The 22,197-nt window shown below is 51.2% G+C and overlaps 1 protein-coding gene across 1 annotated transcript; it reads left to right on the top strand.

Annotated features, from left to right (window-relative positions):
* The first annotated feature begins 1,076 nt into the window (after positions 1-1,076).
* On the top strand, positions 1,077-20,389 carry CRTC2 (CREB regulated transcription coactivator 2). The gene is made up of 14 exons (XM_060681979.2): positions 1,077-1,410; positions 7,061-7,162; positions 7,831-7,949; positions 8,186-8,245; positions 8,989-9,057; positions 10,876-10,979; positions 11,805-11,834; positions 12,910-12,992; positions 13,161-13,210; positions 14,262-14,506; positions 16,131-16,585; positions 18,167-18,412; positions 18,556-18,793; positions 19,196-20,389. Exons 1-14 carry the CDS (start codon positions 1,129-1,131, stop codon positions 19,402-19,404), a joined length of 2,292 nt encoding a protein of 763 aa, XP_060537962.2. The 5' UTR covers positions 1,077-1,128; the 3' UTR covers positions 19,405-20,389.
* Positions 20,390-22,197: the final 1,808 nt, after the last annotated feature.

Here is a 22,197-nt window from a genome sequence, read left to right as displayed (position 1 = left end):
AACCTTGGAAGCTTGACGATGGGTGCTGGCTGGGGGATTCTGGGAGTTGAAGTCCCACCCATCGTCAAGCTACTAAGGTTGAGAAACATTGTATTATGGGGACTTGGCTGCGGAGATTTTCTTTCAAGGAAGATTGAATATATAAAAGGGGGGATAAAAAGCAAAAGGAAAGGAAGAATTAAGAAGAGAGAGAAATGGCATGGAGGTGGTAAGTCTCCAGGATAAGGTAGGTAGGTAGGTAGATGGGTGGATGGATGGATGGATAGATAGATGAGATGTTGGGAGGGACCTTTGAGGTCATCTAGTCCAACCCCCCGCCCAAGCAGGAGGCCCTACACCATTTCCAACAGATGAACGGATGGGTAGAAAGATGATAGATTTAATCTAATCTATCATCTTTCTACCCATCCGTTCATCTGTTGGAAGGGACCTTTGAGGTCATCTAGTCCAACCCCAACCTTCCCGCCTAAGCAGGAGGCCCTACACCATTTTTGACAAATGGATGGATGGATAGATAAAGAAAGAAAGAAAGAAAGAAAGAAAAAGAAACGGAAGAATTAAATCACTTTTTAACAGAATAAAAAAAATCATTAGATTGAGCTGTAAACGGGGAACCAAAAACGCTCAACCCAGTATGAATAGTACCATGATTCAATTATTTAATGGTGTTGATAAATTTATAGGTTGCAAAATAGGTCCGCCTGTCCCAAGTGTGCAGGAAAAAAGCACTCTGTACATGCCCAGAGACCCAGGAGCTCAGAATTTGGAAAGGGAGCTGCCTACTCCTCCCTCCCTCCCCCGCCCCTCTCCTTTCCCCTCCTCCCCCCTCCCTTCGGGGAGAAATTCCCCCGAGCGCGCGGTGCCCGCCGGGAACGGGAGTCCCCGCGGGGCCCCGAGGCCAGGGCGTCTGCGTCAAGTGGTGGTGAAACTCCATCTCCCGGCGTGCGTCGCGCGCGAGGGGGCTCGAGCCCGCGCGGGGCACGCCGGGAGCGGGAGTCCCGGCGGGGGGTTCCTCCCGGAGAGTTCGAAAGGGCGGCGCACTCGCTTTCCCGGCGTGCCTTGCGCGCGAGGGGCGGGGCGCGTAGGGGGGGGAGGAGGAGGAGGCCGCTGAGGCGGCGGCGGAGCAAGATGGCGGCGGCAGGGGCGGCGGGGGGTTCCGGGGCCGCCGCGCCGGGTTCTTCTTCCTCAGGAGGAGGCGGAGGCGGCGGCGGGGCCTCCTCCTCGTCCTCCGCCGCCGCCTCCTCGGCCTCGTCTTCCCCGGCGGCCGCTTCGTCTTCGCATTCTTCTTCGGCCTCGGCGGCGGCGTCCAACCCGCGCAAGTTCAGCGAGAAGATCGCCCTGCAGAAGCAGCGCCAGGCCGAGGAGACGGCGGCCTTCGAGGAGGTCATGATGGAGCTGGGCACCACCCGGGTATGAGGGAGGGGGGGGAAACGGGGAGAGAGGAGGGGGGGCCCGCTTCCGGTCGGGGGCGGCACTTCCGGTTGGGGAGGGGGCTGCCCCCCCTGAGGTGGGGGGAGGGAGGGAGGGAGGAGTTGGGGACCCAAGTCTTTGAGCTCAGGGCTCTGGAGAGGGATGGACTACCCCGCCCATCATCCTCTGCCTGAGTTGGGTTTGGGGGGGGTGTCTCTGGAGAATGCTGACTACTCCACCCATCATCCTCTGCCTACTCTGGGTTGGGGGGGGTGTCTCTGACTACTCCTCCATCCTCTGCCTGAGTTGGGGTCTCTGGAGAGGGATGGATTATCCCACCCATCATCCTCTGCCTAGCCTGGATTGGTGGTCTCTGGAGAACGCTGACTACTCCACCCATCATCCTCTGCCTGAATTCGGGTCTCTGGAGAGGGGTGGACTACTCTATCCATCATCCTCTGCCTAGTGTGGGTTGGGGGGTCTCTGGAGAGGGATGGATTATTCCACCCATCATCCTCTGCCTAGCCTGGATTGGTGGTCTCTGGAGAGGGATGGACTATACCACCTATCATCCTCTGCTTAGCCTGGGTCGGGGTGTCCGGAGGAGGCTGGACTACCCCACCTATCATCATTTGCCTGCTCCCCCTCCCCATGGTTTATATCCCCTTTAGAGCCGATGGCTTCCGCTCCCATCATCCTCGCCTTCTTTCCCACTACAGTTCCCATGCTTCGGCTTCTGCCCCAGCTCTCATCCCTCCCCATGGGGGCATCTGGAGTTCTCCTGCCCATCCTCCCCTGCCCAAGGGGACCTGTGGGCCTTTACACCCACCCACTCATGCGGAGGGGGAAATGGGGGGGTGTAAGTGCCCTTTGACCCCTTTGACTGTGGGGGGGGGTCTTGGTGGGCTGTCCATCTTTGTGGGGAGGTCTTATGACTCTTCTTCGCACTTACGACCGTCGCAGCCTCCCTGCGATCACATGATCCAAATTCAGACACTTGGCAACCGACTCGTACTTACGCTGGTCTCAGCCTCCCCTTTTGCGACCTTCCCACAAGCAAAAAGTCAATGGGGGGGGGGACGCCCGATTCCCTTAACAACCGTGTTACCAATTTAACCAGTGCTGTGATTCGTTTAACAACGGTGGCAAGAAAGACTGTACGACGGGGGCAAAATATAACCCATGTCTCGCTCAGTTAGCCATGGAAATTTGGGGGGTGGGGGGCAGAAGTTGTGGCCATAAGTCGAGGACTGGGCGTAAATTGTGATAAAAATCACCATTTTTACCAACTGGAATATTTTGGAGAATTTTAGAAACGCGACCGACTCGCAAATCCGTCTTGAAGAAGCCGAGACGGGATTGTGTGTCCCGAAGTTGTGTGATTGTGTGGCGTTGCCTCCGTCCGGCAGATCCGGCCTCTCCTGAGAAAGCGGAGTCCCCGGAGAGGGGTTTAAATTTAGCCTGGACGGAGGACGAGAACGACACGCAAGACGGGAGACGCCACCATCTTGGGGCGTTTTTGCGGAGCGTTGGCCTCGTCCCGCAAGCCGGAGCCGACGTTCAAACCCGCCGGAAGCGGTGTCCCGGGGTTGCGTGTTGCCCACCGAGAACACGGGATGGCTGGGGAGGTCATGCGGGGGTCTTCTGGGAGCTGACCGATCCTGGTCCGGAGGGTTGTGGGTATTCCCAGATTCCCACGACCTGACGACTCTAACCAACATGGTTAGACGCTTAACAGGGTTAATATTGCCTCTGGAGCCAGCAGGGTTATTTGTTTATTTTTTCCTTCCTTCCTCTCTCCCTCCCTTTATTTTTCCATCCTTTCCTTTCTTCCCTCTCTTTGCTTCTTTCCTTTTACTTTTTCTTTCTATCCTTCCCTTCTTCCCTCTCTCCCTTTTTCTTTTCTCCTTCCTTCCTTCCAGCATTTCCTCTCTTCCCTTCCCTCGTTGCTTGCTTCCTTTACTTTTTACTTCTATCTCTCCCTTCTCCCTCCCTTTCCTCCTTCCTTCCTTCCTTTACTTTTTATTTGTAGCTTTCCCTTTTTTTCCCTCTCTTTCTCTCTCTTTTTCCTTCCTTCCTTCCGTCCTTCCCTTCCCTCCCTTTGCTTCCTTCCTTTATTTTTTCTTTCTAGCCTTCCCTTCTCCCTCTCTCCCTTTTTCTTTTCTCCCTCCTTCCTTCCAGCATTTCCTCTCTTCCCTTCCCTTCTTGCTTGCTTCCTTTACTTTTTACTTCTCTCTCTCCCTTCTCCCTCCCTTTCTCTCTTCTCTTTCCGCCTTGCTTCTTTCCTTCTTTTACTTTTTATTTCTATCTTTCTCTTCTCCCTCCCTTTCTCTCTCTTTTTCCTTCCTTCCTTCCTTCCTTCCTTCCTTCCTTCCTTCCTTCCTTCCTTCCTGCTTTTCCTCTCTTCCCTTCCATCCTTGCTTCCTTCCTTTACTTTTTACTTCTATCTTTCCCTTTTCCCTCCCTCCCTCCCTTTCTCTTCCTTTTTCCTTCCCTCCCTCCCTCCTTCCTTTATTTTTTACTTCTATCTCTCCCTTCTCCCTGCCTTTCTCTCTTCCTTTTCCTCGTTGCTTGCTTGCTTCCTTTACTTTTTACTTCTATCTTTCCCTTTTCCCTCCCTCCCTCCCTTTCTCTCTTTTTCCTTCCTTCCCTCCCTTTACTTTTTCCTTCCATCTTTTCCTCTCTTCCCTCCCCCCCTTTGCTTCCTTCCTTTACTTTTTCTTTCTGTCCTTCCCTTCTCCCTTCCTCCTTCCTTCCTTCCCTCCCTTTCTCTCTTTTTCCTTCCTTCCCTCCCTTTACTTTTTCCTTCCATCTTTTCCTCTCTTCCCTTCCCCCCCTTTGCTTCCTTCTTTTACTTTTCCTTTCTGTCCTTCCCTTCTCCCTTCCTCCTTCCTTCCTTCCCTCCCTTTCTCTCTTTTTCCTTCCTTCCCTCCCTTTGCTTCCTTCTTTTACTTTTTCTTTCTGTCCTTCCCTTCTCCCTTCCTCCTTCCTTCCTTCCCTCCCTTTCTCTCTTTTTCCTTCCTTCCCTCCCTTTGCTTCCTTCCTTTACTTTTTCTTTCTGTCCTTCCCTTCTCCCTTCCTCCTTTCCTTTCCTTTCCCTCTTTCCCTTCCTCCTTTCTTCCCTTTCTCTCTTTCTCCCCTCCTTCCTTCCCTCTCTCCTCCTTTCCCTTCCTTTCCCTTCCTCCTTTCCTCCGTGATGGCTGCCCTACCGCTGGCTTCTTTCCCAAACTCCCCAAAGCACCGGAAAACATCAAAGCAGGATCCTTCTCTTGTTTCCCCAAATTTCAGATTTCGGGCCTCCGTAGCGTTTCTCCCCTTCTGAGCAACGGCCTTGGGGCCTGGGCAGGGATTGGCGGGAGCGAAGGCGCTCCGACATCCGTGGGGGCACCGGGGTTGGTACCGGCGGCTGTGGTCCTTCCGGCTTTTTCTTCCTCCAATTTCTTTCCCCCCCCCCCAGCAGAAATCAAATGTTTTCCAACTTTGAAAAACCCCCACAAAGTTTCCTGACATCGGCTCTGGTTCCGTCGCTCACCTCCAATATTTGCGTGCACGACACCTGTGCAAAGGAGGAGGGAAAAAAATTCTGCATTTGATGCTCCGAAACGGAAATTAAAAGTTTCTGCAACCCAAGAAATAAATTATTATTATTATTAAAAGTCAAAAACTCTTGGTTTTGCTCTCTTTGCAAACCTGTATTCTTTTCTGCGTTTGGGAGGCATTGACGCTGCTTTTCCCTTCGATTCGATTTACAGATCTAGGGACCATGAAAAAAAGGGGGCCCCCACTTCTTTTATGAAAATATTTCTCTTTCTTTTTTTTCCCCCCCTTTACGGAAGGGGGAAAAACAAAAATAATCTTTCGACTGGGAAGCTGGATTTTAAAAAGATTGTGCAAACGACTCTCTGCGAGGACCGAGCGAGAGATTCTTTGCAAACCTGGTTTAGTGTCCTTTTTTGTGCGTGTGTGTGTGTTTTCTTTGCAATGATAGTCGAGAAAGGAAGGAAGGAAGCAGTGAATAATCTGAAATATTTATCATCGCGACGTTAAGTGGCCCCAGAAATGGCAGATTCTAATCCATCATCCTGTTGGACAAGTTACACTTTCTCTCTCTCTTTTTTTTTTCAAATATTTGGTCTGTGAGGTTTCAGCTTTATTGGGGGGGGGGTCCTGCTTGGGCAGGGGGTTGGACTAGATGACCTCAAGGTCATCCAACCTCTGCCTTCAAGGTCATCTGCCTTCTAACTCTGTGATTCTGTATTCAGTGGGACAGAAGTTGCCTTTGGAAGTTGGGGGAGCTTCATCCCCCGGAAGCTTTCAAGAAGAGATTGGACTGCCATCTCTCGGAAATGGTGTAGGGTCTCCGGTGGGGGTTGGACTAGATGACCTTAAAGGTGCCTTCCAACTCTGTTAATCTGTAAATTTTCATAGACACGGCAGGCAGGTTTGGTAGCTGGAGGGGACAGTGCTGAATATTTCCCCAACCAGTCCTTCCAGATAGATAAACAAGCAGAGATCCCAGTCCTCGGGGCGTCTTTGAGCGCTATCTCCAGGTAGTCCTCGACTTACGACCGCAGTTGAGCCCCGGAATTTCCGTCGCGAAGCGAGGCAGTCGCCAACTGAGCGTCGCCCCCATTTTACGACCTTTCTGGCCGCCGTGGTTTGAAGGGAATCGCCGTGTTGCTAGTACCACGGTTGTTAAGCGAATCTGACTTCCCCCCCACGGACGGTGCTGGTCAGAAGGGGATCGCCTGACACCCCCCTCCACTGCGGCCGTCGTAAATGCAAACCACTCGCCAAGCGTCTGAGTTTTGATCGCGTGACCGTGGGGATGCTGCCGCGGTCGTTAAGTGTGAAAAATGGTCATAAATCGCTTTTTTTTTCAGTGCCGTTGACACTTCAGTCACTAAACGAACTGTCGTAAATTGAGGATTGCCTGTATTTTTTAAAAAACCCTCATTCTGTCATGCTGGGGGGCAGAGGGACAGTTTAGCCCCCGCCCCCCCAAAACTAGCAGTCTCGTTTCCGAAGCTGGGGTCTGTTTAGGACCCCTTGGAGGGGGGGAGGCAGGGAGATTTATGGCCGTGTGGTTGTGCCTTTTCAACAAGGTAAACAACCAGGCTCTTAAAATGGAGCATCTTCGGCGCTTACGGGGTTGGGGTCTCTCCTAACAGAATCCCAGAGTTGGAAGGGACACCCGAGGTCTTCTAGTCCAACCCCTTGGCTCGAGCAAAGACCCTAGTTCGTTCCAGACACATGGTGGTCCCAGTCGCCTCTTAAAAAGCTCGCTTAACAACAGGTGACAAAACAAGGTCGTAAAACGGAGCACAACGGACCCGACAGCTCTCCTGTTTAGCCATGGGAAATTTTGGTCTCTGTTGTCGTCATAAGTCGAGGCTACCTCGACGGGTCAGGGTGCCAGGAGAGAGCTTGGTAGCCTCCTTCCAGCTCTCTTCTCGCTCCGTTAGCTTGAGCTTCTCTTGCAGGACTGTACGTTAAACACACACACACACACACACACACTGAGATTGTGGCATGTCGGAAAGAATGTTGTCCATCAGCTTTGCGAAGCGGCTGCCTGCCCAGGGCAGTGAAGGATCCGTGTGGGCCGTCTGTGAATTAACTGCCATTCTGCTTCTCTTCCCGCCTTCAGTTACAGGCTCAGAAGTTACGACTGGCGCACAGCCGAGGACCCTACTACAGCGGATCGCTGCCCAACGTCAACCAGATCGGAAGCGGCGCAGCAGAGTTTCAGGTAAACCGTCATTGAAACAAGCCAACATCCGGGCATCTTCCTTGCCGTTTCTTCCTTGATGGTTTTGCTCTTCTGCTCTGATTGGCAGGAGGGGTTCAGATACAATCTTTCATTGGCGCACAGTTTATGGAAATTGACACACAGTGTACTGAAATTGACACATAATTGTTGAAATGGACTGCACAATGTGTTGTAATTGACGTGTATTGGAATTATTGAGGTTGACAGAAAATGATTGAAATTGACACCATGTATTGGAACTGGCACACAATTTATTGAAATTGACACGTAGTTGATATTGAAATTGATGCACAATGTATTGAACTTGACAAATTTTTGAAATTGACATGCAAATTATTGAAATTGACACAAATTGAAATGGACACGAGTTATTGAAATGGACACATTATTGACATGGACACATAAATTATTGAAATTGACACACATTGAAATTGACACAAATTACCAAAAGTGACACAATATATTGAAATTAACATAAGTTGTTGAAATTGATACGCAGATTATTGGAATTGACACACAAGTTATGGAAATGGACACACAGGAACTGGAAGTTCCTGTTCCCCAATTTTGCAAACCCTGCCTGATTTTCACACTTTCACAGGCCCCCTCCTGTTCCAACCGCACTGCCTCTCTCTTTGCCCCTCCAGGGTCCCCTCCATTCTCCGCTGGACTCGGCCCGGGGCACGCGGCATCACGGCCTGGTGGAACGGGTGCAGCGGGATCCCCGCCGGATGATCTCGCCGCTGCGACGTTACGTACGACAAATATCCTTTTGCCTCGAGATGGGCTGTTCTTTCCCCTTTGCTTGCTACGGAACACAACTCCAGCCGCCGAGAGACACCCTTGGCAAGATTTGGTGGGTGGGGGGGACATATAAATTTGATACATAAACACATACTGACGTTGGGCTGGAAATCCTGCAGGGATTGAAGAGCAAAAGAATTCCACTTTGGGGTTGTTGGACCTACTACATTGTATCTTCCTTAACTTCCCCCATCACATCGACAGTTCTCCTTACAGTCCGGCGTATTTGTCCCCTCCTGCTGAACCCAGCTGGAGAAGGTGAGTCTTCGCCACACTCTACATACAGAGCAAGCCACTGCTATATAAAACGAGAGCACACCTCCTTCCCTACCAGCACTGATGCTGTTATCTAGTTTGGTAATTAAATGTCTGCAAGAAATCAAGCTTAGAGAGCACCAAAGACCCCCACAGTCGTCGTCCTCCTCCCCCTCCTCCTCTTTTTTCCACTCTTTTTCCTCTTCCACTTCACAACCCCTCCTTCCTCTTAGCACTGATGATGTTACCTAATTGGGTCATGAAATGTCTACAAGGAAACCACCAAGCTCAGAGAGCACCGAGGACCCCACCGCTACCATCCATCGCCCTTTACTTTTCCGCCCCACTGGTTTCATCCCAGTCTCCTCCTTCCCATCCGTCATTTGCATCCTCATCCTCGATTTATGACCGTCTTGCAGTGATGGTCGGCCGTCGCAAAAAGCACGTTGCCGCCCCATTTTACGGCCTCACTGTTTTCTCCCAACGGCTGTCCATTTGCTTTCCCAAAATTTGGCCAATTTCTCGCTCGGGGGAACCGTTTTCAGGACGTGGAAACGGAGACGGCCACTAGAGGGCGAGAAAGGGATTCGGGGAAACCTCTGTCTGTTGTTGCCGCCCACTAATGGTAGCCTGTGGAACTGCAGCCCGGATTTGCAAAGCCTAGCAAACCGTCGGAAGGCAGTTTTCCCACAATCTTGGAGTAACTCTCGCTATTTTTTTTTTTATTTTTTATTATTATTGCAAAGGACGATGCCTTGGAGCAATTTCCCTGTGGAGAAAGAACGCTTGTTTAGACTGCCTGCCTCACTCAATAGGTGAGCCCTTTCCCCATGTGATGTTTCCCCCCCCTCTTAAAGAAATCGACGTTTTGTTCCCACAAATTATGTCTTGAGATGTGATGCCCTGATGTGAATCTGAAGGGGGGAAAAAAGAAAATATTTCCTTTTCAATTTCTCTCGCCGCATTCTTCCCCAACGGCTTATCTCTTTATATTTTCCGATATCGCCTCCTACAGGACGGGGGGGAGAGGGGGAGGGGACACGTACAGGCAAACCCCCCCCCCTATTAAAAGGGAGCCGTGTAGCTCCTTCCACGGGGCTGCTGCTTAAGGTTTGCTCCAGGTTGCAAGCCTCGAAACGCCGGCTTGTGTCTTTTGACGATTCAGATATGTGTGGGCCCTTCTGCAATCCTAGAAATTTGGGGGAAATAAAACGCCCCAGGCTCATTCTCCTTTCATCTGGTTTGCCTTCTCTTCTCTCTCATGTGGGCCTGCCCCCCCACTCCCCCCCCCACACCCCTCGGCTGCTTTCTTCAATGCACAAGGCCACGGAGGAGGAGAAGGAGGAAGCCGATGTGCTCGCAACCCAACAATGACCCCCATTATGTTCCTTTGGAAGAACTGTAGCTTCCCTTCCCCTCCGTTTTGTTCCCCCCACCCCCAGACATTGTTAAAAAGATTAGGGCGGAAAGGGAGTGAAGAGAGAGAGAGAGAAAGAAAAAAAGAAAGAAAGAAAAAGAAAGAGAAAGAGAGGAGAGAGAGGAGGGAGAAAGAAGAAAGAAAGAAGAAAAAGGAAAGAAGAGAAAGAGGAGGGAGAAAGAAAAGAGAAAGAGAAAGAAAGAAAAAGGGAGAAAAAAGAAAGAAAGAAAGGAGAGAGGAGGGAGAAAGAAAAGAAAGAAAAGAAAGAGAAGAGAGAAAGGGAGAAAGAAAAAGAAAGAAAGAAAGAGGAAAGGGAGAAAAAAAGAAAGAAAGAAAAAGAAAGAAAAAGAAAGGAGGGAGAAAGAAAAGAGAAAGAAAGAAGAAAGAAAAAGAGGAAAGAAGAGAAAGGAGGGAGAAAGAAAAGAAAGAAAGGAGAGAAAGAAAGGAAAGAGGGAGAAAAAAGAAAGAGAAGAAAGAAAAAGAATAGAGAAAGAAAGAAAGAAAAAATAGAGGAGAGAGAGGAGAAAGAAAGAGAAAGACAAAGAAAGAGAAAGAAAGAAAGAAAGAAAAAGGAAGAAAGAAATCAGCCTCTGGCGGCTTCGTTAACATGCAACCTCTCCTCCTCCTTGTTGCTGCTGTGTTTTGAACTCGGTGCCAGCTGGCGAGGCCGACGGAGGAGGCATGTGGTTTGTGCATCTAAAGTTAACCTCAACTGGCGACCGCACCCGGGCCCAAATTTTCTGTCGCTAAAAGGCGTTTCTTAGACGGGTTTCGCCCCCTTTTACGACCTCACTCGCCACCGCGGCTAAGCGAATCGCTGACTTTAGTAACCCCGTTGTTAAGCGAATCTGGCTCATTGACTTGGGCTGCTTGGAAGGTTGCAAAAGGGGATTGCGTCTCGCCCCCCTCCCCCCCACCCCCCCCACCCCCGGTGACGCGACCGTCATAAAGACAAGTCGGTTAACAAGCGTCTGAATTTGGATCGTGGGGATGCTGCAAGCGGTCGTAAGTGTGAAAAAAACGGCCTTAAGTCCCTTTTTTTCCCCAGCGCCGCCGCAAACTTCAAACAGCCGCTAAACAGGCCGCTGTAAGTCAAGGACTAGCTGTATCAGGGTTTTTTCACCTGTCCGCTAAGATGGAGCAAGATTTTGGAAAAATCTTAACGTCCGTCCGCTTTTCTTTATTGTAATTCCACTTTCTCCTCTTCCGTAAGCAGAACAAATTCGGACTCCGCCCTGCACACCAGCGTGATGAATCCCAACCCACAAAACGCCTACCTGGGACCCTCCCAGGCGGGCCCCCCTCCCAATCGCAAGAGCGGTGAGTGGCTTACCGGGGGGTGGGGTGGGGGCTGGCGTCATGCGTCCCGGTACGGCGTGGGTCTCGCGAGAGGCCGAGGAAGAGGGGGAGGGAGGGCCACGCTCCGGCTAGGATTTGGGCTTTCTTTGCCGACTGCATCTTCTCCCTCGATTCGAGATGATGGTTTAATGGTGGTTTAAATGGGCCTGTCGGAAAGGAGAAGTGTCTGCTTTCACTAGGTTTGAGGAAGGTGAGCAGTTTGACAACTCTTTCAACTCCGAGGCTTCAAGCGTTGGGTGAGGCCTGATTGGGGTAGATTGCAGGGGTGATACGAGAAATATAATTTTAGGTCATTTTCTTCTATTTTACATATTTAGGTATTAAATTACTGTGTTTTAGCCTGTAACTATTGTATTTTACCCTATTCTCGTCTTAAGTTTTGTTATAATTTTATTGGTAATACGTTTTTGAACCTGTACGTTGAGAGAGGCGGAGGGAGACAGAGAGAGAGAGAGAAAGATTATATATATATAAATAAAATATAAAATAAAATAGTAAAATAAAATAAAATGGTGCAGTGGCCTAAAGGTGGAGCCTCTCGCCTCCCAATTGGGAGGCTGTGAGTTCAATCCTAGGTAGAGGCAGATATTTCTCTCTCTCTCTGGCCACCATGAGAATTTATCTGCTGAACAAAACTCCGCCCTGGTGACAGGAAAGGCATCCGGCCAGTAAAAACTCTCTGCTAGCTCCATTCAGTTGCAGGCCAAGGAGACGGGGAGTGCCTGGAAGTTTGTACTCATGCTATCTTTTACATTTTCTTCCTCCTTTTTCTCCCTTTTTTTAAAGGTTACCTAGATCCGGATACGGATAGCAAAGGTAAGAAAGACCCCTTGGCCCACCCTAAAGTCTGTGCCTCGCTTGTTCGCATCAGCAATTTTAAGTTCTAAAAGTTGGAATTTTTTTTTCTTAGTTTGACAAGTGGGAAAGAGCGAGAGGAGGTTGCAATCACTTTTCTGGTCTCTTCTCTCTTCTCTTCTTTTTTCTCTTCTCTGGTCTTTTCTATTTTACTTTTCTTCTTTCTTCTTCTTTCTTTGTTTTATTCTCTCTTTTCTTCTCTTTCGTTCTCTCTTCTGGTTTCTTCTCTTAACTCTTTTCTCTTCTAGTCTCTTCTTTTTTATTCTCTCTTATCTTGTCTTCTTTTCTCCTTTCCTCCCCTCCCCACTCCCCTTCTCTCCTTTCTTCCCACCTCATCTCCTCCTCTCTTCTCTCCTCTTCTCTTCTTTCCTCTTCTGTCTCCTTTCCTTCTCTTCCCTCCTCTTATCTCTTCTGTCTTCTTTCCTTCTCTCCTCTCCTCTCCTCTCCCCTTCTCTCCTTTCCTCCCCCCTCTCTGCTCTGCTTTCCTCTCCCCTTCTCTCCTTTCCTCCCCTCTCCCCTTCTCTCCTTTCCTCTCCCCTCTCCTCTCCCCTCCCCTCTCCCCTCTTCTCCTCTCCTCTCCTCTCCTCTTCTGTTTCCTTCTCTTCTCTTCCTTTCCCTTCCTCTCCTCTCCTCTTTTCTCTTCTGTCTTCTTTCCTTCTCTCCTCTCCTTTCCTTCCCTTCCCTTCTCTCCTCTCCTCCCCTCTTTTCCTTTCCTCTCTCCTTTCCTTCTCTTCCCTTCCCTTCCCTCCTCTCCTCTCCTCTTTTCTCTTCTGTCTTCTTTTCTTCTCTTCTCTTCCCTTCTCTCCTCTCCTCTCCTCTCCCTTTCTCTCCTTTCCTCCCCCTCTCCCCTCCCCTCCCCTCTCCTCTCCTCTTCTGTTTCCTTCTCTTCTCTTCCTTTCCCTTCTCTCCTCTCCTCTTTTCTCTTCTGTCTTCTTCCCTTCCCTCCTCTCCTCTCCTCTCCTCTCCTCTTCCCCTAAAACTTCCTCGCGGGAAGTGAGGCAGCATCCTGACCCTTCGGTCTCTTCTCTCCTTGCAGTCTTTCTTTTCCAAGTGCCTTCCATCGAAGAGAGCTTCTTGGACGACGGGAAGCAGTCGCTGAAACCTTGGGACACCAAGAAGGTGGGTGCCAGGGCTTCTCCGTGGCTTTTTTGGCGCTGCCCCATCGGTTCCAGAAGCGAGGCCTCACCAGCTCCCTCGTGGCATCTCCCCAGCGTGCCAAACCCCCCCTCCCCTTCTCCATTCCACTCTTCCCCCTATCCAGTAACGGGCTGTTTTTTTTCCCCTCAGCTCTCCTCGTCTTCCGCCCGTCCCCGTTCCTGCGAGGTGCCTGGAATCCAGTGAGTAGAAGCAGCGTTCTCGTTGCGATGTCGTTTTCTCTGAGCACGTTAAGATATCAAAACCCATCCAAGAGCCCCCCCCCTCCCCACCCCGACTCAACTCCGCTTCTCCTCTTAAGCAAACGAGGGGAAGGGCTCGGAGACCGTCAGGGCACAGCTGGTGAAAAAAAAGACCCATATTTCGATCTTCCACCTTTGGTTTAAAAAAAAAAAGATAATCTCCCCGCCGGTAGAAAGGTAGCTGCTCAGGCAAAGATGGAACAGGGCGAGATTTTTACCTGCGGGGAGCAGAGGAAAGAAAGTTTCGGAGATGGCCATTGCAGAGTTCGCACAAATGAGTTTGCAAACTGACGCTTCTCAAGTTTTGGTCACCACAACTATAAAAAAGATGTTGAGACTCTAGAAAAAGTGCAGAGAAGAGCAACCAGGATGATTTTTAGAGGACTGGAAGCTAAAACATACGATGAACGGTTGCAGGAACCGGGCCTGGCTAGTCGAGTGAAGAGAAGGACCAGGGGAAACAGGAGAGCATCTTCCAATATCCAATAAAAACATCATTATTCCAACAAGAGGGCTGGCCTAACTATTTTAATGGGTTGTTTTATTAGAGTTTTTGGCCAATTTGTTTAATTGTTTTTAATTTTTATATTGTCGTGGTTTTATTTCTGGCTGTACACCGCCCTGAGTCCTTCGGGAGAAGGGCAGTATAGAAATTCAATTCAATAAAATAAATATTTGAGGGGCTGCCCCGGAGAGGAGGAAGGGGGTCAAGCTATTGTCCAAGCCACCCGATGGCTAGACAAGGAATAATGGATGGAAAATGACCAAGGAGAGATTCAACCTAGAAATAAGGAGGAATTTCCTGACAGTGAGAACAATCTACCCATAGAACAGAAGTTGTAGAAGAAGAGACTGGACTGCCATCGGTCAGAAATGGTGTAGGGTCTCCGGCTTGGGCGGCGGGTTGGACTAGATGACCTCCAAGGTCCCTTCCGACTCTCTTAATCTAATCTAATTCATCCTCTTATTCTTCTCACCCTCCTTCCTCCAGCATCTTCCCGTCCCCCGACCAGCCTGCCAACTTGCCTCTCATCCCGTCCAACCTCAACACGGGAGGGTCCCTGCCGGATCTGACTAACCTGCACTTCCCTTCCCCGTTGCCTACGCCTCTCGACCCGGAAGAGTCGGCCTATCCCAGCCTAAGTGGCGGAAGCAGCACCGGCAACCTGGCCAACACCATGACACACCTGGGTATCAGCGGCGGGATGGGCCTTGGCCACGGCTACGAACCTCCAGGTACCGGTCGGAGAGGGGAGGGGGGGCTTCTAATCCGATGATGTGTCGCCGGGCAGGGAAGGTGTGCTTGGAGATTTATTATATATGAGCCATGGCGGCCCAGTGGTTAGAATGCAGTAGTGCAGGCTACTTCTGCCGACTGCCGGCTGCCTGCAATTTTGGCAGTTCGAATCTCACCAGGCTCAAGGTTGACTCCAGCCTTCCGTCCTTCCAAGTTCGGTAAAACGAGGACCCAGATTGTTGGGGGCAAGAGGCTGACTCTGAAAACTGCTTAGAGATGACTGTAATGCACTGTGAAGCGGTATATAAGTGCTATCGCTATTGCTCTGTAATATTTATTTATTTATTTTATTAGCCCATAGGCCATATCGGCATACAGGTTCAAACACATCATTTCCAATAAAATTCGAAAGAAAAGAATTTAAAATGAGAGTAGGGTAAAATGCAATAGTGCCCTATCAACGTACAGGTTCATATTACCAATACAGTTCTAAACAAACAAATTTAAAAACGATTACATGGATTATATATTTATTTATTTGGAGATTGTTATTTATTTAGTGCGAGAGGAGAACGCGACAAAAGAGAAGTAAACACAAACACACAATCCACATCCGTACACACACAACTCCTAGAGGGGTATGGCACCAGTCTCGTGCCTGGATTTCCAATTCAGGTATCCAGGCAATCACCTCTGGCAGGGGTGGGATTTGACCGGTTCGGATGAATCCTCTGACGATCAGCTTGGAGCGAACAGGTTTGATCCGACAATCAGGTCGGACCGCCCCCCTCCCCCGCCCTTGCGCTTTACTTACCTTTATCTTCTCGGCTGATTGCCGCGCCTCAGCTGTTTCTCCCAAGTGGTAACACCGAAAGTATTTGTAAAATTGTTCACGCGCAAAAAGTGTTATTTCGCGCAGGTCTTCTAGGGAACCAGAGAACTCACGTTGTGGGCCATCTTGCGCAATATAGTTAATTGTTTGCCTATCGATAAAAGAGAAGATTTGCGGCTCAGGGTTGAAAGGAAGAGTCCCTGATGCTCTCTGAGTTTGGTGGTTTTCTTGCAGACGTTTTCACGACCCAACTACGTAACATCAGCCAGTGCTAGGAGGGAGGACGGTTACATTATATATAAACAGGGAGCAAACCCCACTTCTTCCCGGCACTGATGATGTTAGCTAGTTTGGTAAGGCCCACGCCCCGATTTTAGTATCGGCCGGAGTTAGACCATCAAGCAGGACGGATTGTCGCTCCCAACTCGTCTCGTCCGGACGAGTTGTAGTTCCGTTGCACCTGGGGAGGCCGACGGCTGGTGCCCCATCCATCTTCTCATATGTCCTGGCAGATGTTTGCCATTTTATTCCATTTTGTGTGTGTGTGTGTGTGTGTTGTATATGTGTGTCAAATCGAACCGTTTCTCCAGCCCGGAGGTAACGAGGGTTTGCCGTTTCCGGAAGAGGAGAACTCGCCGTTTTCTTGCCACGCCGCCATCACGGCCGGAAGTCCCTGGAGGCTGCCATGCGCCGTGGTCAGACGACTTTTGTGTGTGTATGTGTTTGTGTGGCTTTTGATTGTTTCATGGATTTATGGTTCTTTTTGTTCTCATTTTTTTGTGTCCACGCAGGACTGTGTTCATCTATGCAGAGCTCCCTCAGTAACCCCTGCCTCCAGTCCTCGCTTAACGCCCCCGCCCTGCGCCCTGTGCCTTCCTCCCTCGGCGGCCAGTCCATGCCTTCCTCCCTCAGCACCCCTTCACTCTCCACCTCGCTCAGCAACCCCTCCCTCCCCACCTCGCTCAGCGCCCACACGATGCAGCCCGTCCCGGCTAACCCCCGGCTGCCCCCGCCGCCCCATCCGCACCACCAGCCTCCCCCCGGCTTTGGGGGCCCGGCCTCCTCTTCCTCCTCTTCCTCCTCCACCGCTTCGTCCCCGGCCGCCTCCTACACCCCTCTGAACGCTTCTCCCCGGCGCAGGGTCCCCCTCAGCCCCCTGACTCTCCCCATGGCTGGAGATACGAGACGACAACACCCCAAACAGTTTTCGCCAACTATGTCACCCACATTGTCTTCCATCACCCAGGTACGCACCCGGGAGAGAGGAGGGGGAGGAGGCTTGTGACGGGAGCATGTGTGACCCCCCCTCCCCTTTGTGCTCCTCGCCCCTCTTTTTCCTCCTTCCCTCCTTCCTTCCCTCCCTCCTGTGTGCTTCACTTTTCTTTTCCCATCTCATTTCAACTTCAGCAACCCACCCACCCCTTTCCGTCCCTTCTAAGAATCGCTTCCACTTAATTTCTTAAACCCTTCCCGATCCTGATCCCTCAAGGAAGGTAGTCCTCGACTTACGGCCCACGATGGAGTCCAGTGCTTCTGTTGCTAAGCGAGACAGTGACGTGAGATTTACGGCCTTCCTGGCCACAGTTGTTCAGGGAACAGAAACTTTGCGCTCCGTTCTGCTCGTAAATTGAAGATTACCTGCGATTTCTTGGAGATTGGAGAGTCGGGCAAGGGGTTGAGGTGGGGTGGTCCAGCCACATCCATCGAAGAGCTATGATTCCCTACCCTGAGCATAGCACACGGGTGTCAAACTTGATCTCATTGAGGACCACATCAGGGTTGTTTGACCTCGGGGAGGACCGGAGTGGGCATGGCCAGTTCAGCGTCACTGATGTTGGGGGCACCTGTGGTGGCCCGAGCATTCTTCCGGTGGAAACGGGCTCCCAAGCTCCGTTTTTGACTACGATGGCCTCCTACAACCCTCTGTGTTCTGTCCCCCTTCCCCACACAGGCAAACACACAACCAGGCACGCCTGCCAAGATTTTATTAAGCAATCGGACTAGAAACCCTTGCAGATAAGAGTTTTGGCAGTAAACTGCGAAATCCCTGCCAAGTCAGTTTTCACTCACAGTCAGCAAGAGAGAGTTTATCCTCAGTCTGGTTCAGTAGCAAAAAGTCACCCACAAAGCCAGAATTAGCCAAGGTCCAATCCAAATATGGACAAGCCAGATTTCAGGTAACGCGATGTGACTCTCAGGTTTTTAACTTTGACCGTCACAAAGCCCTGAAGAGCAATCAGCACACCCACTTTTATTCCTTGTGGGGTGTGTCTCAGTGACTCAGCTCAATCTCTGGCCCTCCCACGCCTCTTTCGTTGCTGCGCACGCTTCTCCCTCCGTCGCTGCCTGGGATCAAGCCAGGATTCATCATCCTCGCTCCCTGTCTGTTCTTGTTCCGATATGCTTTCCTCCTGGCATATCCCAGGCGGTTCCTCTTGGCCTTCGGATGGAACCTGAGGCATTGCCAGAGAGGAGGGTCCTGGAGAGGGAGGCCTTGTCAGTTCCTCCCTATCACCTTCTGAGTCCTCTTCCTCTGTTAGGACAGGCCCAGGAGTCGAGGTCACAACACTCTTGTCAGCGAAAATGAAGGTCTGGAGGGCCGCCTGGAGGTCTGTTTTTGCTGGCAGAGGCAACGCGGGCTGGTCCTTCGCTTTTTCCAGGGCGGCCATATTGGCCAGATCTAAACACCCCGCGGTCCGGATCCAGCCCCCCGGAGCCTTAAGTTTGACACCGCTCTCGTAGCACAAGAGTGCCTCCCTCCCTCCCTCCTTCCCCCCCCCCAAAGGAATATGTTGCATCCTTTCTGACTCTTCCCTCCCGCTTCCAGGGAGTACCGTTGGACACCAGCAAGCTCCCTGCAGACCAGCGGCTTCCGCCCTACCCTTACAGCCAGCCAGGCATGCTCCTTCAGCACAGCCAGAAGTCCCAGCACCCGGTGCCCGGAGGAGTCCCTACCTCCCCTCAAACCCGCCAGCCCTCTCAGCCGCCCTATCCCTACCCGACGCATTACCAGCCTAATTCCATGCTCCAGCACCAACTCAACCAGCCGTTGGGTGACTTCGGCTTTGGCAACGTGAGTTTCACCCCACTTGCTGATTTCCCAGGCTCGTGGTGGGGAAAGGGGTGTGTGTGTGTGTGTCTTGGGAGCCCCCCACCTGCTCGGCGCTGAAGACAACCCTCCGACGACGGGACGTATGCACTTTCTCTTCCCCGCAGTTCGACCAGTACGGCTTTGTCGACAACATGATGGGAGGTTTTGCCTTCAACAGCAACGCCTTCGGGGAAGACATGGGTGCCTTAAATTACTCGCCGAGCGACAACATGGGACCGCCGATGGGCGGAGGGGGCGGCCACAGTAGCAACAGCACTGCCATGAACGATCCCCACTTACTCGGTCGTCAAAACCTGAGTAATTGCAGCCGTCACGGTCCCATTCCTAACATCATCCTCACAGGTAACGATCACCGGCTGATTTGCAGCGGGTGGGTTGACAATTAGCAGGCTCGCGTTTGAGACCTGGTTGCTTCTGCGAGATGGGATGAGTTCCCGTCCCTCGCAACAGCTCCTGCTAACCCGGCAGTTTGAAAGCCGGGTATCGTGAGTAGATAGATGGGTATCACTTCGGTGGGCAACGTAACGGGGACACAGAAGAAGCCCCCAACTGGGCGTCCCTCCCGGGCAGTGGGGATGTCACCGTTCAATCCTTCCAACCCGCTTTGGTGCTCCCGATACGAATGATTCGGGTTTTGCATCCTAGTTCTTTGGACTGTGATTTCTGCCTCCAAAAGGGGTCCCAATTGGCCTTTCGTTCCACTCCCCGTTGTGTAGCTGTGGGTGTCTTGATTTTCCTTTGTAGGGGATTCCCCGCCTGGCATCTCCAAAGAAATCGCCAACGTCCTGGCGGGCATGCCGGGTTTCGAAATGGACGCGGCTTCCCTGGGTCTGGATGAGGATCTGAAGATCGAGCCGCTGAGCTTGGATGGACTCAATATGCTGAGCGACCCTTACGTCCTGCTGACCGATCCATCTGTCGAAGACTCCTTCCGCACCGACCGGCTCCAGTGAACAGAACGGGTGCCCAGAGCCCCTCACACCACCACCACCCCGACCCCGGCAGGGATAGCGGGACCCTTGCGAGCCGTGGAGAATCAAACGGGGCCGGGGCACGCTGCCAATCCTCGGGGACCCAATCGAGACAGAGCGGACAATTCGCGCTTTGCTTCCTCCCCGTTTCCCAAACGCCGCGTTCCCCCCCCCAACCTGGGGAGACCCTCGTAGCTTCAGTAGCTTGAATGCTCCCACGCTTGGTCGAGAGGCAGGGCCGGCCCTGGGTTCAAGGGACTCGAGGAGGGGCAATGAGACAGCGGGATAGCTGTCCTTTTCGAACCCACCTGGTGTCGGATGGACCGTACGAGCGGAAGAAGCGAGGAGGGGAACCTCTTCCCAGACGTATCCGGGTTGGGTGAGATCGGGGGGGTCACCTTCTGAACCCCTCGAATCAAGGAACGGGGTGAAGTGAAAGCATCTCGGCCATCTTTCGCCCCGTGTCTCTACCTGTGTATCGTTTCCGTACAAGGTGGCTCCCAGAGGGAGGAGAGAAAGAGAGAATGTCAATCATTTTGTTATCGTTTTTTCCCCCCTTTAATTTTTCTCGCCTAATCGATTTCTTGCTCTCTTTTTTTATTTTTAAAGAATTCTGTACATAACCCTTTCTCCGTTTCCTTTTCCTTCTCCTCCTCCTCCCTTTCTTTCTCTCTTTCTCTCTCTGTCTCAAACTGCCGTGTTTTTTCACCCTGGAGAGATGAAGGAGAATAGGTTCTAGTTAAGGCACTTCTAACTTTTTCATTCTTAATCCGTCGGATTTCGAAGACCAGCAGCCGAGGGCCGGGGAGCGAGGGGAGGGGGGCTAGTGGGAAGAATCCTCTCCCCCCCAAGCCGGGTCGGCCACGGACCCAGCTTGTCGCCTCCTTCCACTTCCCTCCCCCTTCGAGGAGAAGATGAAGCAGAATGATTTTATTATTATTTTTTAAATACATGTGAATTATCATGACGTCCTGCTCTCGTGTGTGCTTCTCTCTCGCACCCTGATCCAAATCAAATCTGTTGACAAGTAAGGCAGTTGTTAACAGGTGACAACCTCTGGGAGCACAGCCCGTCTTCCGATTCGCAGCGGTGTGTGTGTTCAGAGCCAAGCTACCAAGGAGAGCGAGCGGCGTGGCGCTTGTGTTTTGTGCCGGCCAGTCCACCACCGCCCCTTTGGAGGGCGACTCCGTTCCGTCCCGTCTCGTCTTCCCAGCCAGCTTTGAGGCAGGTCAGTGCTCACTTTTGAGGTGCGGTGGTGGCCACTTCCCCACTCCCCCCCCACCCACCCAAATGCCCCCATATTTAACTATGGTGACTCAAAAATCCGTATTTGGATCCGTCCCAAGACTGCCACGACGCGAGGACATTCCTGAACACGTGCAGAAAGCTTGGCCACGTAGCAGCGACAAAAACATAGGAACTGCAGGCGTTCCTCTATTTACTCTGGAGGGCGGGACGGATCGATTTCGCTCATCATTCACTTCCCGATAAATCCAAAACGGGATTGTCGGCCATTTTGAATAATACCTTCCTTACTCCGTTTTTTTTTTTGCTTACGGGAAGAGGGGTGGATTCCTTCCCGGAGCGCTTCCTGAACTCGCAACCGGTTTGTCATACCAGCTCTTGTGTGCTAAAGGAGGCGTGGCCTTGCACGAAACTGTGGTTTGTTCGATCAGAGTTTATCGAGAGGGCCGCCTGGATTTCCACCCATTTTGGAAAAAAAAATACCTCCCTAATCCTGGTTTTTTGTTCAGTGTTTCCACACGACAAAATTTGTCGTCTCGGAGAAGAGGTGGCGGGCTTCCATGAAATGATGGCTTGTTCGATCAGAGCTTATTGAGTCAAGTCCCTTACCACCCTGGCCCATTTTAACCCCTATGGGACTGGGGGGGGGGAGTGGTAGGTTTCAGAGGGTGTGATAAAATGGACCAAACAGGACTTCAGCGGCGGCTTTTCGGGAAAAAAGGAGCATCCTTCCACCATACAGGCAGTCCTCGACTTACAACGGTTCGTTTAGCGGCCATTCAGAGTTACAGCGGGATTGAAAAAAAGGGACTTAAAACCTTTGCAGCATTCCCCTGATCCTGCGGTCAAAATTCAGACCCTTGGCAACCGATTCATACTTATGACCGTGGCTGCGTCCCGCGGAACCCTCTCTTGCGACGTTTCGACCAGCAAATTCAACGGGGGGTGGGGGGGTGAGGAAGCCGGATTCAATTAACAACCCGGTCGCTAACTCAAGTCAGCTGCGGCGATCCGCTGAACGGCGGCGGCAAGGAAGGTCGTAAAATGGGGCGAAACTCACTTAACGCCGTCAAGTGTTGGGCTCCATGGCGGTCGTTAAAAGTCGAGGGCTACCTGCGTTGGGTGAGTTTCGGCTCTGGGGTCGCGGTCAATTTGATTGACAGGCCGTCTCGTTTCGAAAGAAATAATAATAATGGGCCATGTAACTCAGCAGACTGATAGCATTGTGATTAACACCAGCTGCCTGCAATTACTGTGAGTTCGAATCTCCCCAGGCTCAAGGTCGACTCAGCCTTCCATCCTTTCTAAGGTAGGTAAATTGAGGACCCAGTTTGTAGGGGCAATAAGCTGACTTTGTATAAATATACAAAAGTATGAAGGCTATTGCTTAACGCACTGTAAGCCCCCGTAAGTCTCCGGAGAAGGGCGGCTTATTATTATTATTATTATTATATTATTATTATTTTATTATTATTATTATTTTATTATTATTATTTATTGAATTTGTATACCACCCTACTCCCGAAGGAC

This window comes from Pantherophis guttatus, chromosome 18, assembly GCF_059756535.1.
Source record: "Pantherophis guttatus breed Tessera chromosome 18, ASM5975653v1, whole genome shotgun sequence".
NCBI classification, from domain to species: domain Eukaryota; kingdom Metazoa; phylum Chordata; class Lepidosauria; order Squamata; family Colubridae; genus Pantherophis; species Pantherophis guttatus.
The sequence above is the reverse complement of the archived record's forward strand: the minus strand, read 5'-3'. Positions and strand labels throughout refer to the sequence as shown.